This window comes from Aulonocara sp. 'chitande type north' Nkhata Bay, linkage group LG18, assembly GCF_057382095.1.
Source record: "Aulonocara sp. 'chitande type north' Nkhata Bay isolate Kocher_YH1m ecotype deep benthic linkage group LG18, A_spYH_male_GT1.1, whole genome shotgun sequence".
Classification (NCBI taxonomy): Eukaryota; Metazoa; Chordata; class Actinopteri; order Cichliformes; family Cichlidae; genus Aulonocara; species Aulonocara sp. 'chitande type north' Nkhata Bay.
The window spans coordinates 25,163,844-25,182,910 of NC_141361.1; the positions used below are offsets into that span (position 1 = coordinate 25,163,844).

The 19,067-nt window shown below is 42.6% G+C and overlaps 1 protein-coding gene and 1 long non-coding RNA gene across 2 annotated transcripts; one reads left to right on the forward strand and one right to left on the reverse strand.

Moving 5' to 3' along the window:
* Nucleotides 1–231: 231 nt before the first annotated feature.
* ptger4c (prostaglandin E receptor 4 (subtype EP4) c) lies at nucleotides 232–2,798 on the reverse strand. The gene is made up of 2 exons (XM_086270983.1): nucleotides 1,681–2,798; nucleotides 232–1,552 (listed from the first exon to the last, which is right to left on the reverse strand). The coding sequence occupies exons 1-2, from the start codon at nucleotides 2,533–2,535 to the stop codon at nucleotides 959–961; spliced, it is 1,449 nt and encodes a 482-aa protein (XP_086127109.1). The 5' UTR covers nucleotides 2,536–2,798; the 3' UTR covers nucleotides 232–958.
* Nucleotides 2,799–14,590: 11,792 nt separating this feature from the next.
* On the forward strand, nucleotides 14,591–17,371 carry LOC147308666 (uncharacterized). The gene is made up of 3 exons (XR_015126094.1): nucleotides 14,591–15,895; nucleotides 16,319–16,406; nucleotides 16,703–17,371. It is a non-coding gene; the product is annotated as an uncharacterized LOC147308666 (long non-coding RNA).
* Nucleotides 17,372–19,067: the final 1,696 nt, after the last annotated feature.

Below are 19,067 nucleotides of genomic sequence, written 5' to 3' on the forward strand. Positions count from 1 at the left end.
CTGTAGCGCCACCTGCTGGACTAGAATCTAAAGCGAACTGCAATGCTCGTTTTGACGCGAGAGGAACTTGCTGTCCTGCCACCTGTCTGCTGCCAGCTGGTGATGTCTGCTAAAACTTATTGTTCTTTATTGAGCAGAACAGGCAAAACCGGTGATTTCGCTGCCTTTATTTATCTGCACAGACCAAATAACACATCCAGTAAGCACCTGAGCTCACACAGGTGAGGGGAACAGTGTTTTTTTCTTCTTCTTTATTTTAAAATAAGATTTGATCACATTTGCTTTTTACAACAGCAGTTATTAAAACACGAAAGACATTCGTGGTCCTCCATACCTGCATCATGAAGCACTGTTACATGGCACTGAGCGAGTTGGCAGCATGTAGAAAAAATAAATAACTAAATAAATTACACCGCCCCCCGTAAAAGAAATGTAGTGCAACAACACATGTAAGGGCGTCGCATATTTAAAGAGTTTTAAACCCATGAAATGACAATGACACGCACTTTATTTGTACCCACGGGGTATGAATATTTACATTTCCAAGTTTGGAAATTTCTTTTATTACGGTAAAAAAAAATCTACCACATACTGTTCTGGCTAAACTTTTTTTTTAAGGTTAAGCAGCATGAAGAAGTAAATGTTTGGTCTCTGTGATTCTTTGGAACTGACGTGGTTCTTCAGTTCACAATCTACTGTTGAACTGCTGCGCTGGATCACGTGGATCAAACCTGAAGCACTTTGCTAGTTTTCAGCTCACGTTAAATCATATGAAAACTGTTACCTGCTGTTAATGGTGACGTGCTGATTACTGCTGCAGTTGTTACTGGATATTATTTTACACGATGTGACACTTGGCGGTTTAAACCGATCAAACGTGATTAAGTCACAGTTCGGAGATCTTCCCCGGTTTGGCCGAGGTGCTTGAAAACTGCTGTCGGGAGTTCGTGAACTTCACTCAGAGACACTTCGCAGACTCACAGGAGCTCGGTGTGCTGAACGTGCAGGTAACGATGTCCATTCTCCTTATGTGCGCAGGAAGCAGCGGCGTTACGCTGCGCCCTGGAGATGCCTTGGCTGCCTCCTGTTTGGAGTTACCCTCCACCTCGTCATCACAGCCAAGGGTCGCGGTCGATTCGACGCTGAACGGGTGAAAGCTGACACGGGCCGTGTCGTACTCCCACGCTTGTCTCAGGGCAAAGTCTGTAAAAGATTTATTCTGGATGAGTCCGTGATGGTCCCGGTCGTTTCTGTAGCTGGATGTGCGTATGGAAGCGTAACTGGTATCGTTGCTGTTTAAAGACTGTGGAGAGTTTTGACCCTCTGCCCAGCCGATGTTGTCGCCGCCTCCATCCCTGACCCTGTTAACTGTTCTCTTTAGCTTCTCGCAGCCCTTCAATAGCAGGTTTTTGCGACACAATATGTACACCCAGGGGTCTAATATGGGATTGAACGAGGCGAAGCGGACTGCCAACAGGTCGCTGCGATAGTCGGGCTTCATCCCAGCAGAAATGTAAGATGGGCCATATAGTTGGTTAACAAAGATTCGCACCTGTGAGACAAAAGCATGACAGAAGATATCTGAGTTATGATATCAAATAAAGCTAAGACCAGTAACTGAATGTGCACTGGGTGCAGACATAAGAGAACAAATAGAAACAAATAGTCTGTTGCCCTTACCACTAATGGGATAGAGCAGACCAGGAATACGATGGTCATCAAGATCATAAGCCAGAACATTTGGATCTCTGCCGCAGAAGTGACCGAAGGCAGCCGAGGGAAGCGTCGACGGGAGCACCCCTGCTCACACAGCTCAGTCCTGACTATTCCTGTCCTCTGGTTCATGCCCACCAACGTCCTGCACACCGCCAAGTTACACAAAACAGTCACTGCGATCAACATAATCATCACGCCGCCGTACAGAAACGAGTAGCAAGCTCCCAGCGGATCCATTGCTCTCCAGTCGAGAAAGCACCAAGTCCCGGGGATTTGGCTAACGTGCTGTCCGAATCCAAAACTGGGCATAATACACAGCACGATGTTCGCCAGGTAGGTGACCAGGAGCGCAAACCGCGCCATGGTTCGGTCTATGTGCTGGGAGTAAAAGTACGCGTGATTTATGGCCAAGTATCGCTCCACAGCCATAGCGCACAATATAGACATGCCGGCGGAGCCGAAGAAAAGCATGGAAAAGGAAAAGAAGTGGCAGAGCAGCGCTCCCCCTGGCCACCGGCTAGACACGTACGTGGCGATTACCACCGGGCTCGTGAAGCACGTCCCCAACAGGTCCGTGATGGCCATACCGCAGACCAGCGTGTAGAAAGTGGTTTCCTTCTGTTCTTTTTTGGAGACACACAGCACCACTATGGCGATGAGGTTTCCTAGGACGCCCACGGCGAACATGGTGGCTGAAGTGATCAGAGACTTGTACTCGAGCCGAAGCGCAGGGAAAGCGCTCTGGTTAAGCGAGAGAAGCTGTGACGGCTCAGAAACGTTTGTGTCCAGTTCTTCAAACGCGGCAGTGTGGTTGATCATTATTAAACAAAACAAAAAAGCAGTAACAATGCACGAAGATTAAAGCACGAAGGACTTTCAGTGACCTCCAGAAAAGTCGCTCTGAAAAAAACAAAATGCTTCTCCAAAAAAATGAAGAGGAAAAAAAATCACATTGCGTGGAATCTTGTGCTCATAAACGCATAAAGCACACAGCAGTGAAACGTATGTTGTGTTCCAGCACTGTGTTCGGATCCCGGCATAACCACAACAGGTGTGCCTGTTTTTGTTTTACACCACTCGGATTTGCTGGTATTTAAGCTCTGTGCTGATGTCAGGACAGTGACGTGCGGGCTGGAAGCGCGCAGGTTTCCGAGGATCTCATGTCTCAAAGTACAATCATGCGTCTTTTCCCCGATGGCCTTATTAACCCCGCAAGTAAAACTCCATTAGTCTCAGCTCACTAAAGCCGCCAGGCAAATGACAATAGCTGGTATCGTTTAGTGATTAAACTCCTTTTGTCTAATTTTTGGACGGACTTACAAAGTGTACGCCATAATAACCGCATTAAATAGGCTACATTTATATATCTCTACAGCCACGTAGAGCAAAAGGTTAATCTGTTTTTAATAACTTATTTTACCTGAAATTTTTAAATAATGATCACAAATTTTCATAATAAAAATACAAGCTCTCACTGATTCTCACCGATTTCATAAGGAGGCTTTCTGAGATTCACATCATGTGAGAATGCTCTGGATTACGGCTCACTGACGTGCAGTTTGCAACAGTATCCTCTTTATATGGTCCACATATAAAGGTGGAGATCAGCAAAAACTAAACTTCAGCACCAAGGTCAGCGCCTCCCCAGCAACTGGCACCACTCCCCACCAAAGTCAACCTTCAGCAGGCTATTGGTTATTGGTGGCTGTCCGATTGAGATGCAATCGATGACCTTCCAAAGAGAAACGGATTTTGTTTGCTTGTTGCTATTTTGTTTTGTTTTTTGTAGTTTGAAGACAGCTACCATTCCTTCACAAACTATAAAAATACACCCACCTCTTTCATATCTTTTTTTTTTTGTGTAATCTGATGTCAAAATCGAGCACGGTGCTATCAAATGAAATCCACACATTCCAGCGAAAAGGGCAATCAATCAAACGAGCATGGAGGTGCACATGTCTCTGTTGAAGAGGACTCGAGGGAACAAGCTGTCCATGTTGCTGTTAGCTAAATTGATGGCTCTACAGCCACTAATGTTAATCTGTGGTGTATTGTCGCATGAATGTGGCCCTATCCGAGGCAAAACAGTCTGAGTGAGGTTGAGCTCAACACCGAAATATGACATAATGGGAAATCAGAAACAAAAATAGAGATATTCTTGTGATGACGGTGATGCTTGTCAAGTGAATCAGCCCTAACAGATAAGCGAACCGTGTTAAGAGTTTGCATAATGAGGGGTTCTTTTTGAATTCCTTGTTTAGAGTCCTTGGGTCTTTTGTAGCACACGCTTCATTCAGTTTAAAAAAAATCATCCAATGCACGAGACGTTTCAGGTGTTGTTCCAAGAAATGATTGTCTGTGATTTTTATGTCTTACACTTTTGCTTTTGTTTGTAAGTCAAGACTGTTTTGCAAAAATCTTCATGACTCTGCGTCATTTTGCCTACTCTGTATTCTATAATGATCAATCCAGTCCTTTCTGGCTACTTAAAATATCTTTATATAAAAGTGATGTTGTGTTTGGTGCGGCTTTTGAAAAAAGACACTTTTAATGGCAATGAGACTTTTTACCTGCACAAATAATGGATATATAAAAGCCACAAAAAGTGGAACGTTCTTTCGGGCTGAAAATGATTGGATGCCATTCATGAGAGATATGTTTGGCACATATTTGACACATTAGAGGCCAAAAGGTCATTTATAACAGTTTACAATCACTTTTTTTGGCACCATACCGGCACCCCAAGATGCACAGTCTAAACATCAAGAATAACGTCACAACAATGTGATTGGTCACTTGCAATGTTGAACCTGGAACAACATTTTCATGATGGTCTGGGAACAACACCAACACGAGGATATCAGATCATCCACGAGTTAACACATTACACGGTTGCCCACCAATTTATCAAACCTCACCCAGTTTCATTTACAGGAAGTTGCACTTGGTTAACTAAATGCATTTATTTATGAATCTATTTACTTATTCAGATAAATATCTGACTTGCGGCAAACAAAGATGGGGGAGTGTGTATTAAAACTGAATTTGAAGTTGACGTTCAGTGAGCTGTGAGATTGCTATCAGCCTCGTCGCAAGCTCGATCGCCTCCTTTCTCTCTCCTATACGTTCATACATACCTCCATACATCGGATTAGTCATTCCACTAAGATCGACTAAATGTCGAGAGGAATTAGCCTGTGGGTGAAATTATAATTTCAGAAGTCATCATAATGAATAATTTACTACTTCTCTAAATGTTGTTTAGTCTTTAATCCGTTCATATTTTTTTTCAAAGCGTTTGGATTGAACCAGAGCAGTCTAGGAGTCAGACTGCACGACGTCAGCCCACAGGCTCAGTGATGAGGAGCCGCTCCCTTGCTAATTGGGAGTTAATTACGCACAGACTGTTAGAGCAAACTAAATGGAGCTCAAAAAACAGTGGACGTTTGCTGCAATTGTCAAGAACGAATCTCTTATCGTCTTATCGAGGTGGTGATTCACAAACTAACCACACAGTGACAAGTCGTTCTGCTGAAGTCTTTGCTTTAGTTCTAATGGTAAACACTGATAACGGTGGAGAGCGTTGTTGATGTTTCCCTGCTGATTGTCAAACTTATATGCTGCTAATCATTTCTGACATTTTTATATAAAGTCTGAAGTAGAATTATTTACTAATGTGAAATGGAAAACACAATGTTATCCCTGAAAACAACGGAAGTACTCAGATACATATATCTCAATATTAAAATCGATTTTAATGTTTGATTTTCCACACAATGCAGCTTTATACACACGTACAAACATACATAAACACACAGAGCGGAAACAGCAGGATAATCTAATCGGTGGAAATGAAAGAATTCATCATACACAATAGGAGTAAGATTTGTCTGACGGTGCGCTGTTGCAGAGTCTCTCCGTCTCTGTCGGTGTAAGTGGATTCCTGTCCCGCCGTCAGGGACAGATGCCTCCTGGGTGTGTGTTCGATTGTGGGTTTGAAGCGTCCCTTTCTGTTGTAATAACCAAACGCCTTCAGAGATCAGCAGCTCTGATGCTCACACAATAGTATACTCTTTCTCCCTTCGACTGAGCACACATGGGTTTAACGCTTTTGTCTGTGTGTCTTATTCTCACCCAATACATGACGGACGATCCCTATTCAAACTACAGGGCTTTAATCACTTCCAGAGATGGGCAGTAATCTCATTACTTTTTTCAAGTAACGAGTAAAGTAAGGGATTACTATTGCAAAAACGGTAATTAGATTACCGTTACTTTCCCGTAGGAACGCTGCGTTACTGCAACCGTGATTTTTTTGCCAGAATGTCTCACGACAGTGACGTAAGCGAGTGCGACGTTCGTGACAACAGCTGTGTGCAGATCAACAATGGATCACATATCGATTGTGGGAGAGAGTATGAGCATGGAAGTACTGACCTTACTTTGAGTTTGATTCCATAAAAAGTGACAAAAACATTAGCCTCCGTTGTGCGTGGGAAGAAAACTTCTTTTTACAGCGAAAAAAAACCCCTAAACAAGCACCAAGTGCGCAATGACATAATGGGAAACTCACAGAGAAACTGCGGATTCTTCCACTGACCGCTGCGGCACACCTGCACCAGGGTAAACCTCCGCCTACCGCAGTCCTGCTTTACAGGTGAAAATAGAGCAAAAGGACCGCTGAGTCTTTGACTTTATTTATTTTCTGCTGTGTTTTACTTGCATCTATTTGAAAGACTGAGTGTAAACACAAAAAATATTTTATTTTATGTGCTGGAATGTGCAGAAAATAGGTTTAAATGTTAAACTAATTTATTCAAGTCAGAGAATGTTGCATATAATTAAATTTTTGCTTGATGCATAAAGTTAAAAGATTAAAACTGATAAAACAAGTAAAAAAAAGAGACTTTTCCATTTGATTACATTTTGTATGATGGATTATGCAGAAAAAGTAGAATTGGGCTGAAAGATCTATCGCTTTATCACCTCTTCAGGTTGTAAATCGTGTTTTTAAAAAGTAACTAAGTAATTAATTACTTTTGAAAATAAGTAATCAGTAAAGTAACGGGATTATTTTTTTGGGGAAGTAATCAGTAATTAGTTACTGATTACTTTTTTCAAGTAACTTGACCAACACTGATCACTTCTCAGACCCACTAATCAATTGTCCTTGGAGGTCATAAGCAGTACTGAAGGATGCTGAGATCCTGTTGAGCAAATTCATTACGCTGGCTGTAAAGGAAGGTTGGCCATTACAGGTGTGGCAAACAACAGTTGGTTAAATGGTGTTAATGACTTTTAGAGGGCACTTCAGTTCTCACTGTGAAATAACACAGAGCAGCTTTAGAAGATTCTCAATGGTTGTTACATTTTTAAAAAATCCCAGGAGTTGTTTCTGTCTTCAACACAGGATCAATATAGAAGCTGGCTATTGATCAGCATGTGATGCCTTTGCAAACAAAATGAACGTTGTCATACTGGCTTAACTGCTGGCAAGATAATGTGATATCACCTGTTCACAGGGGAACGTGTAAAGCAACTTCAGCTGAGCACATGAGTTCATCTGGTAAGCTTTTACAAATTGGTGGACTAGCTGTTGTGTCCTGTTTTCAGTTCTAACGTTACACTATATTAGCAAAAGTAACCACTCGCTCATCCAAATTATTGAATTCACATTTTCTAATCACTTTCATGGCCACAGATGTATGATATCAAGCACCCAGGCATGCAGATTGCTTCACCAAGTGCAATGCAAAGCATTAGATGGTGTCTAACCAGATCCCTCCTCTGGATGGCATTTCCTTGGCCTCCAATTACACTGTGAGAAATCTTGGAGTCATTAATTTTGACCAGGATCTTTCCTTCAATGTGCATTTTAAACAATTATATAGGAATGCTTTCTTGCATTTGTGCAATATCGCTAAAATTAGTCTAATTATTAGACAGTTTCAAATTAACACCATTCAGAGTGTGCCGAGACACCCTCCCTACTTTTAATATTAGGCTTTAAACTTTCCTTTTTGATAAAGCATTTGGCTAGGACTGGATCAGGTGACCCTTAATCTTCTCTTAGGATCCTGCAGTAGGTCAAGGCTGCTGGGGGTTTCCCATGATGCATTGAGTGTTTCTTCTCGACTCTCCTTTTGTTCATTCACTGTGTGTTTATAGACCGTTCTGTATTTAATCATTAGTTATTATTAATCTCTGGCTCTCTTCCTCACACGCCTGAATCCCAATTAGCAATTCCTGACTAAAACCAGGAAACGCTAGTTTATACTTGGGTTTAATATCGGCACATGCACATATGACAAAATAAATAGTTTCTCTCATTCCATTTCAAACAGGACAGTGGTAACAACAGCAGGCTATGGGCAATTTTAAGTTTTAGATTTTAAATAGGCTGTATGTATTTCAATGGGAGCAACAGGACGGTGTGATGTCGCAAATTTTACTACAGACTAGGACGGATTGTAGGGTAGCAAACATCGTCGGAAAACACGTTTTCAACACTGCAGGTTACCTGGGTGTAATGTTTTTCAGCTAAAAAGAAACATGGTGTGACTCCTACCTAACTAACAGTAACTGAAGGGTAAGCTAACATGTCCTGTTTTAAGCCAGGCACTCACCCCTCCGCTCCGCTGCGTCTCAGGCACCATCGCTCTGGCAGAAAGGGAGCTAGAGCCAGAGCAGGGGGGAGGCGAGCTGGAACATCTATGGTAGCTATACTTTTGTTCTTAAAATATTGCGTCTCAACAAAGTACTGTATGGTTTTTATATTTTTAGTAGTGTGTCACACAAACAGCAAATGTTGTCAAAAAAAGTAAGAAATATTTGGGGATACTTTGATTCATTTTGGGGGTGCTTCAGCAAAGGTCATTTGGCAAAATTCCTACAAACTTCCCATCATGTACAGGTGGTAGGACAAAGAGTTGCACCTTGCACACAAGTTATGGAAGCCACAGCGATTCAGTTTATTTGTCAACGTATGTGCATGCAAGACACAAAAGAGTTATCAAGTCTCTACATTCTGTCTCCTTTGTTGCTTTATCTTTGTGTAAAAGGACTAAGACAAACCCACCCACAGAATGCCAGCGCTTCTCATCATTGTTGCTTTTATAAGGCAGACCTGCAGTTAGTCATAGATGAGATTTAATCTTGTTTATACGTTATTTCAGTATTCCCTTTAAAAGAAATGTAGGACAGACTTTTCACCGTGATGTACGTGGATGCCCTGGAGGTTTAATAGTTCCTATTAGGTTCTCTATTTTCTTTCCCCCTCAGGTGAAATTTGCCTCGAATGAACAAGAAAAACTTAATGTGGCAAAAGCAAAAAGTGCTTTATTTGTGTAGAAACCCCCAAAGAACAAAGTGTGCACAGAAAAAGAAATAAAGACGCCCCCTTAACTTAACCCCACTCTGACGACATGTCTCCTTTCTGGGAAAAGTGATAGAATTAAAGTGGTGATGTCACCGCGTTCGTGACGTGCACTCCACTGCTATAACTGGATGGTGATGTCTCCCAGTTCAGCGCTGCCAGTGGTATTGTGCTGCCGTTATGTCATCATGTGCCTTCATCTTATTTTTCTTTTCCCACAACTGATATTCAATCAAAACTCTTTACATTGCTCTGCTGCAGCCTGCCACGATGCTTCCACCAGGGAGGCTAAGGCTCATTTAATGTCTGTAAACCTAAGCTTCCCCTATTTGGAGCTCTTTCTTTGTCCCTGTACGCCAATTAAGTCTTATTTGTTTTTCTGGCAATGTTTTAAAATATCAGCCCTCCTACACACACACACACACACACACACACACACACACACACACACACACACACACACACACACGCACACTTTAAATGTCAAGACTGGGAATCAACTGGTTTCAAAAGATGAAAAACTGAAACTACACTGAAATATGAGCAATAAAAACCTCAAACTAAAATTTAAAAGAAAAGGAAAATACAAAATCATAAAAACTGATTATTACTACACTAACGATGCCTCAGTGCTCAGTGAATAGTCTTCACTGTGAACACAAAAGAAGTCTCTGTTCTGGCTTCCGGCTCTGCGTTTTGTTTGGTTTCTCTTCAAAATCCTCGTCTGTGAATCTTGTTTTGCAGTAGTTCAGAAAAAAGAAAAAGGATTGCAGTCATTATTTTCACAGGTGAAGTTCCCTAGCTTGTAAACTGAGGAGCAGGGTTTGATTAGTGACATGAAAATTCACTGATACACAATGAATTTCATAACATAACACTATTTACTGTTATTCAAGAGGAAATAAAAATACACTATACATATTACACATTTAAGTGACAAATTATTGGAATTGTTTAGCATAGAGAGGGAAAACAGAACTAGTGGGAATGTGTAACAGAGAACTGTGCTGATGATGGATGGAGTGCACCAGAGGGGACTGTTAGAGGGCACTGGAGACCAGCAAGGAGAATATTAGGAGAGGAGCTCCAAAGAAGATAAACTGAAGCTGGAGGCTGTTAGACTATTAAAGCAATATAACCTTATAATCACAGCAAGTCTCACTACCATCTTGTAAATGTTAACTTTGCTGTTATCTTTTTTCACCTCTCTTGTGCCTTGTCTGTTGCTTTGAACGGTTGACACCTTTTGGTACTTACTTAGTCACCTTTTCACCCGTCTCCCTCTCATTCACACTCGTATATTCTATTTTGCTTTTACTGACTTTCATTCCTCTTCTCTTTAGAGCACACCTCCATCTCTCCAGGCTCGCTTCCACCTGCTACTCTCACTACAGATCACAAAGTCATCTGCAACATCATTGTCCACAAAGACTCCTGCCTGACCTCATCCGTCTGGCTATCTATCAACTTTGGAAACAAGAAGGGACTGAAAGCAGATCTCTGATTTAATCCCACCTCGAAGTCGTCCTTCCATCTTCAACACACTCCCTCCACTCATTAGCACATTTCCATCTCCATCCTTAATCACCCTAATCTGCTGCACATCCTTTCCAGTCTCTCTCTAGCCAATTGATATAATCAACCCTTTACTCCTTCCTTACAGTCCAACCTCACAATTTACTGTAAGACTTTTCCTTTAGTCTTGCCACCTCTCTCTTTGATGTAGACCTAGCTTCCCAGCACTCCTGTCTACTTTCTTCATCATTCTGACTATCCCACTTTTTCTTTGCTAACCTCTTCGTTTCCTGTACTTGCTCATTCCGACCTAAAGTCTCCTTGCCCTCTTTCCTCTGTCCAGTAGACATACCAAACACCTTTTGGTACTTTCCCAGTCATCTGGTAACTCTTCCCTACCACCCAGAGTCTGTCTCAACTGCTCCCTGAACTCTGCATAACCTTGCATGTGTTTTCTCTTGCTTCTTCTTCTTGATCTGCCAGTTCATGAAAACAGACATTTGATACTGCCTAATATTATTCTTCCTCAATGCCACCCTGCAGCCTCATATCTCTTTGAGATTGCACCTCCATGAGATGTAGTCCACCTGTGTGCAGCTTCCTCCACTCTTATGTCACCTTGTGTTCCTTCCTCTTCTTGAAATATATGTTCTTTACAGCCATTTCCAACCTTCCAAAGTCCACTACCATCTGTCCATCTGCATTTCTCATCTCTCTACCCACTTAACACCCTCTCATCACCTCTTTTCCTTTCACCAGCATGTCCATTGGCATTGACATTGTCTCCCTCTCTCCTCCGTGGGAACACTCCCTACCACTTCATCCACTTACCGCAGAATTTCAGATGGCCTTCCTGATGCAACCTTCCCCATATGTAATCAAGACTTGGACCTTGCACTATGATTAGGTTGTTCTCTTAATGTCCCACCACAGAATTTAAATCAGGTTGAGGTCTGAACCCTGAGTGGACCATGACACAGAGTGTCACCCTGAATTGTGTTAACTGACTTCCTTTAACAGGTTTCCTGGCCAATCAGAGCAATCCCAAAGCTGTTTGGAAGAAAACAGACCTGCAGTGCTCCTAACAGCTACAAGGACATTTATAACATATGTACATAAGTAGAAACCACTTAGTATACGTAATGTAATACCATTTCAGGTGCAATTACATTATTTGAACAAAACAAAATGTGATAATGAAACAGGGTTACCTCCCCACCCTTACTGCCTGCAGGAGGGAGATGAAGCTCTGGTCTGTTTGCCTCCGCACTTCCGTTAACTCCATATTGATCTGGATCACCTTACGCCAACTCCTGGCCTGAAGGGTCAGAAAGTGGATAAATTGGTCAAACATCCATTAATGCTCTCAAGGAAATACGCAGAACAGAACCTGACTTGTGAACCGAATAGACAGTTTTGAAAAAAAGCAAGGTGTAGTAATGACTAATATGTGGACCAGACTCTCAGCATATAGTACATCGGAAAAAGTAACCAGTTTAAAGCACATAGAAATAACAGATTTTCCATCCAGTTTTAATTTCACTTACATAACGAAATGCATTTAATATTGAAATTGTAAGCCGGTTCCATAAACTACTAAGCAGTTCCATGATGGTCTGACCAGAAAGCAGAAGCTGGCTTTTTCCTTTCCCTTGGAAACTGGAGCCAGCTGAAGGAAGCTGGATACCTTCAAATGGCTCGGTAGACCTCGTCACTGGCATGCAAGATTTCAGGGAACTATGTATCACCAAAGGAAAACTATAGTAATGGACTATAAAATGAGAAAAGATGACCACATACAGTCATGTTAAAAGGAAAGTTTTCACAGGACTCAGTGGAAAAACAATGTATTCCATGTTCCTCATCAATAACTTGAGGTAATAATTTTCTCACCTTGCTGCCCAGTCTTCTTCAAGGTTCAAGGTTCAAGGTTCTTTATTTGTCACATGCATAGTTATACAAGTATAACACACAGTGAAATGTAGCCTGACACGCTCCTCGACATGTGCAAAAGTTGGGGGGGGGGGGTGTAGAGGAAGAAAATATATATATATATATATATATATATATATATATATATATATATATATATATATATATATATATATATATATATATATATATATATATATATATATAGTATATACACTGGGTGAATGTGCAGTAGTAGCAGCAAGCAGGTGAATTCTGTACATTAATATGAATAGACATCTGACTATTTTACAGGATAGACAATATAAACATATTTAAAATTAAAGGAATTGAAATGTACATTGTGCCTTGGTTTAGAGTGTCTGGAAGAGAGTCCTGTCTCAGTCAATTATAGATGATGTGAGAGGGCGGGTGTGTGTGTTTAGGGCACGGATGGGTTGGGGATAGAAGCTCCTCTTGAGTCTCTCTGTCCTTGCCCGGAAGATGCGGAACCTTCTACCAGATTGCAGAAGTTGGAACAGTTTGTTGCCAGGATGGGACGGGTCCTTCAGTATCTGCGCTGCTCTAGTCCGGCATCTCCTGGTGTAGGTGTCCTGAAGCGGGGGGAGAGCAATCCTGCAGCAGCGTTCTGCTGTACGGATCACTCTCTGGAGAGCTTTTTGGTCCTTCACACAGCTGTTCCCAAACCACGATGTCATGTTCTGTGTGAGGATGCTCTCCACAGCGCCTGTATAGAAAATCCTGAGGATCTTTGGAGAGACCCTGAACTTCCTCAGTTGTCGTAGGTGATACAGGCGCTGCCTAGCCTTTTTGGTGTGGACCTGAATGTGGGCAGCCCATGTCAGGTCTGAGGAGATGTGGACACCAAGATACTTGAAGGACTGCACCCTCTCCACTGGAGCTCCATTGATGATAATGGGCTTGTAGTCTCTGTGCTGACCCCTTCTGAAGTCCACCACCAGCTCCTTGGTCTTGCTGACGTTCAGCTGGAGGTGGTTGTCCTGGCACCACGATGCCAGATTCTTCACTTCATCCATGTAGGCCGTCTCATCGTTGTTGGAGATGGCACCCAACACCACTGTGTCGTCAGCAAACTTCACAATGGTGTTGGCGCCATGGGTGGCCACACAGTCTGAAGTGTAGAGGGAGTAGAGCAGTGGCGAGAGGACACATCCCTGAGGTGCTCCTGTGTTGATGGTGATGCTGTTGGAGAAGCACCTGCCCACCCTCACCACCTGAGTTCTGCCAGTGAGGAAGTCCAACACCCATGCACACAGACGGCTGTTAAGTCCCAGATCCCTGAGCTTTGTGAACAGTCTGCAGGGCACTATTGTGTTAAACGCTGAACTGTAATCAACAAACAGCATTCGCACATAGTTACCCTGTTTCTTGTCCACGTGGCTGAGAGTGGTGTGTAGGACGTGGGCGATGGCATCCTCTGTGGATCTGTTGGATCTGTAGGCGAACTGCAGCGGATCTGTGGTGTCTGGGATGGAGGAGGAGATGATGTTCTTCAGCAGCCTCTCAAACACCTTCATTACTACCGAGGCCAGTGCAACTGGCCGGTAATCGTTCAGGGATGAGGGTTTGCTGTTCTTGGGCACAGGGATGATGGTGGATCTTTTGAAGCATGTGGGGACCACAGACTTCGCCAGGGACTCGTTGAAGATGTAAGTGAACACACCTGCTAGCTGGTCAGCACAGCAGCGCAGCAGACGGCCGGTGATGCCGTCTGGCCCCGCCGCTTTCCTTGTGTTCACTCTCCTCAGTGCCGCTCAGACGTCATGCTCCGCGATGCTGGTCACCGGTCTCTAGCTGATGATGTCACTGTCCTCGGTAGTCAGGCAGTAGATAGCATTAGCCGCCTGGCTAACCTCGAAACGGGCGTAGAACCGATTCAGCTCGTTGGTGAATGCAGAGTCGGCGTTGATCGGCGCAGTGTCCCTGGCTTTGTAGTCCGTAATGGTGCGTAGTCCGTGCCACATACTCCGTGTGTCGCCCTAGTGGAAGCGGGACTCCACACGTTCCCGGTACCGGCGTTTGGCATCTCTCACCGCGCGCCGTATGAGGCCGCTTTGTAGGCGCTCATATCGCCAGTGGCGAGACCCGCGTTGTAGGAGGCGGTCCTGGCGTTTACTGCAGTGCGGATCGATCTGTCCATCCACGGTTTCTGGTTTGGGAATGTGGTGACTCTCGCAGTGGGGATAATCTCCTCCGCTAGCATATTGACGAAGCATACTGCTACTTTACAGCATTGCTGCAGTTCACTGAGGCTCTCTTAAGGTCTTACGTCTAATGTTGACACTGGAACATCTTGATTCTTTTCTTTTTCAGACATTTTGTTGTAGATTTATAGGTGTGCTTGGGATCAGTGTCCTTTTGCATAACCTAGTCTGGGTCAAGCTCTAGCTGTCAGACAGGTGGCCTCACATTTGACTCTAGAATACTCTGGGATACAGAGGAGTTCATTATCAACTCAATGACTGCAAGGTGTCATTGAGTTGAGGTTAAGTCAGTTGTAACAGTTGTTACAATAAAACTATTTTTGGACTATAATTTATAAAAGTAGCTGAACAGTAAATGCTAACTAGGTAGGTTACCAAGTTTGCATCTGTTATTGACTTTGACTTTTAAAGGGATGCTAGCTTTGCCTTATGAAAACGATGACTAAAGCTAATTTTACCAGCTGAAAGATGTGAAAACACCTTTAAGTGTGTTGTAAATAGACTGAACACGCAAGGAGTTGATCTTACTCAGAAACAGAGGATGCTGCATTCATGTACTTTGTCACGGTTCTGGGTCTTTATGAACCAGTATTTTGAGTTCTTGTATTTTTATATTATGGTTTATGTTCCTTGGTTGTACTGTTTTGATTATTGTCATTTCCCTAGGTTTTAGTTATGGTTGTCAAGGGTTTAGTTCTTAGGTTTTGTGTGATGGCTTCCCTTTGTTCCGTGTTGTGTCTAGTGTGCCTTTCTGTCCCATGTTTCAGGTCCTTATGTTCTGTCTCCGCAGTCTGTTAGGTTTACATGTCTTGAGTTCAGTCAGTGTGTTTCCTGTTTTACTTTGAAGATCTTTGTCCCATGTCAGTGTTTCTAGTCTTGCTTCCCTTGTCTTGTTCAGTCTAATTACTCCCAGCTGTGCTCTCCTTCTGTGTCTCATTACCCTTGTTATCCCTCAGTGTATTTAAGCCCTGTGTTTCTTTCTGTCAGTGTCGTGTCCTCCCTCATAGCTGTGTGTGGTTCTCCCGTGTCTCCTGGTGTATTAGTTTCCCCCAGTTGAATTTGCATTGTTTTGTATCACCTTTACTTCTGCTCAGCAAATAAAGCTGCATTTTTGAGTCAAGTTCCCATTTTGGTGAGTTTGCGTTCTCCTGCTTGCACACAGCCGTTTTGTGACATACTTGCTTTCACAATGTCGTACTGTATTCAGAATAAGCAAACACCACCCTTTCTGTAACTCTCTGGCTGTTAAAAGCAAACGATTGTGGGAAGATTCACTTGCATTAAGTCCACCAAAGAGCAGTGGAAATTATGCTTTTCAGGGGTCAAATGTTGACTGAGTGACAAAGTTTGTGTGACTGCCGAAGGAAACTGCAGTGAGTTCACCGCAAAGAGGAATAATTGTGAAAGAAAAAATGGCTGCAGTGAAAGTTTTTTGTTTTTTTTAAATACTTATGACCAATGTGAAACCAAGAATAGCACAAACCTACACCTACGCAGTACCCATTAACGATTTTTCGATACGTTTTGACTGCCAACATGTCATCTGTGTGTGCAGAGCTCTATCCAGGAGAAAGGGACTGCTGCCAAGAGCACGATGAAAGGCTGCATAATTTTGTCTCCCGGGTTATAAACCACACCGCCTGGTAACTCCAAAGTTCTCTAATTTACACAATGCGTCAGATGGCCTTTAGTCTTATTAATATCCTGGTTTTGTTCAGCTCGTGTTTGTGCAGCTTCACTGTGAGCAAAGCCACACTGAAATGTTCATCCACTGCAGTTCTTTAACAGCTTCAGGGGTGTTACTACTATTGTTTTCAGTGTGTGCATGTACCATCATACCCAAAACATAGCCATCATGGTCCCTCGTGCCCTGATACTTCTGCCTTTCCTTTGTTTTTCTCCCCTTTTCTTTGACTTTTCCTCACTTATCCTCCAACAGTTCCTTTGTCTCTCTTCCCTGAGGTCTGGTGTGTGAGCAGGTAAATCTTACTACAGCTATGAGGTCATGCAACCGGCTTCGACTGGATCTCTGGCTAGCACACCTGCTCTCCCTCGGCTTATCAGCCAGCTGCATATTTAAGAGTCGTTCACTCAACATCAGGTTATACTGCTTCAGTAGTGCTAACAGCTTCCAGCCCAGCTTAGCGTCTTTGCGTCTGGTCTCCTCTTTAATATTCTCCAGTGGGCTCAGCTCTGGAACAGCTCCCTCTGCTGCACTCCATCCATCATCAACAAAGTTCTCCCACTAGTTTTGTTCTTCATCTGTATGCTAAACGATTCCAGTAACTTGTCACGTAATTGTTATAGGGTAACTGTCTGTTTATGACTTTGTAAATTATCTAAACCTTCACTGTCACATTTGCAGGTAGAAAAAAGCAATATCACCTGCTCTATAAGATTTTGCCGCAAAATGTATTGCTATAATGTGTTAAGTGTATTTTTAATTCCTCTTGAAGATGTAGTGCTATCTCGTGAAATTCAGTGTGTATCGATTACATTTTTCATGTAAATTACCAAACCTTGCTCTTCAGTTTATGAGCTACGGAAGAATGTCCTCTTTTTTTTTTTTTTGTCTCTCATAAAATTCTCCAGTAAAAATATTGTTTGGCATCCTTGTTCCTTTTTCTGAATTATTGCAAAACAAGATTAATAAATGAGGATTTTGAATAGGAACCAAGCAAATTGCTCAGGACAATGAAGTTTAAATCAGTTCATATTTCTATTCACAGTGAAGACCATCCACTGAGCACTGAGGCCTCGTTAGAGCAGTAATCATTAAGGTTATTAGGAAATAAATCTCCTTGTCTTATCTTCAGTAAAAGTATTCAAATAATATTAAATATTATCCCTGCGATCTACAGCGCTGAACCATTTAGTGTCAATGTCATTATAAGTATCACTTTCACACAATGCATATCTTATTATAGACAAAATTTTGATGAGCTGAAGGAGAAAACTTAATAAAACTTGCCTCATGATGGCCCAGTATTAGATTTCATATCACTGTGATAGCAGTGATAACAACATGAAACAGTCACGTCAGCTCTCACTGTGTGGAAAGAAAAAAGATGATCTGATGATCCAGGATACCAACATTAATTCCTGAAATAGGAGAGCTATGTAATGCAAAGACAATGCTGACACACACACGCGCACCCACACACACACACAGAAATACACAAACATGTTACATTTAGTGAAGTTGCGTGGACAGTGTGTGGGATGTCAGAACTGAAACCACACAGTCAACAGTTGCAGGCTATAAAATTTGAACTTTGAATTGTGTGTCTGTGTTAAGGTGAATGTGTGTGTGTGTTTGTGGCCATACAAAACACTCCACTGGAAAGATGTGAGAGGAACATTTCGTAACAGGAACATGCCATTATTCATCTAGAGAACATATCTTGATATTGGGTGGCGCAGTGGTACCATTGCCTCAATCTAGATCTCATCTAGATTATCATATTAAGATTTGGGACACATCGTCAGTGGTGGACCTTGGATTCATCGGGTGTTTCAGCCATTATCACTAGACACCCTCATCCAAGGAGGCCCTGCCGGGGTTGATCAGGCCCTGGAGTGTGTCACTGGTTTATGTTAAATTCGTATTTCTCTTATTCTTTCTTCTGTTTAGTTTTCTACAGTTTATTTTCTCCTATCTATTCACTGCAACTGCAACGTCTTTAGCATTTATGGAACCTCACTTCTTCAGAGGGATAGAAAAGGTGATAAAGAGAAGTAAGACAAACGGGACAAGATAGGAGAGAGCAGAAAACAGAGCCGGAAGGGGCCAGCTCTGGCTTCCCACACCTTCCCGCCGGATCGGGCTGTACGCTCCACCTCCCAACTGCCTCCCAGAGAAGGGGAGAAGAGCAGAGGGGAGAAGAGCAGACTATTTTATTTTCTCTCCTGGTTAGCTGACTGCCTTAGCTGCCCAAGGGATGTCAGCCCTTTTTAACCATAGCCAGTGACTGGTCCTCTCAGCAGTGTTAGCTAATTCTCTTATAGCCTGCCGTTGTGCCTGTCCTCTGATCCCTATCTCTCAAAGCAGTGGAGAGCAGTGAGTAGTCAGATGTAAGGGGTCTGGAATTAGTTTTGAGGTCAGATTTTGAGAAAAATAATCTGGTGCCAGCAATGAAGGACTGAAATAATTGTCATTACACCAGAAAAATGCATGTCTGGGATAAAGGAGACACTTGGACATCTTGTTTTTGGCACAAACCTCTGTTAGACACCATGGTATAACCTTTGATTCTGGTTTTACTTTGGATGCACATGTCAATGTCTGTTGTTCATTCCTGTTT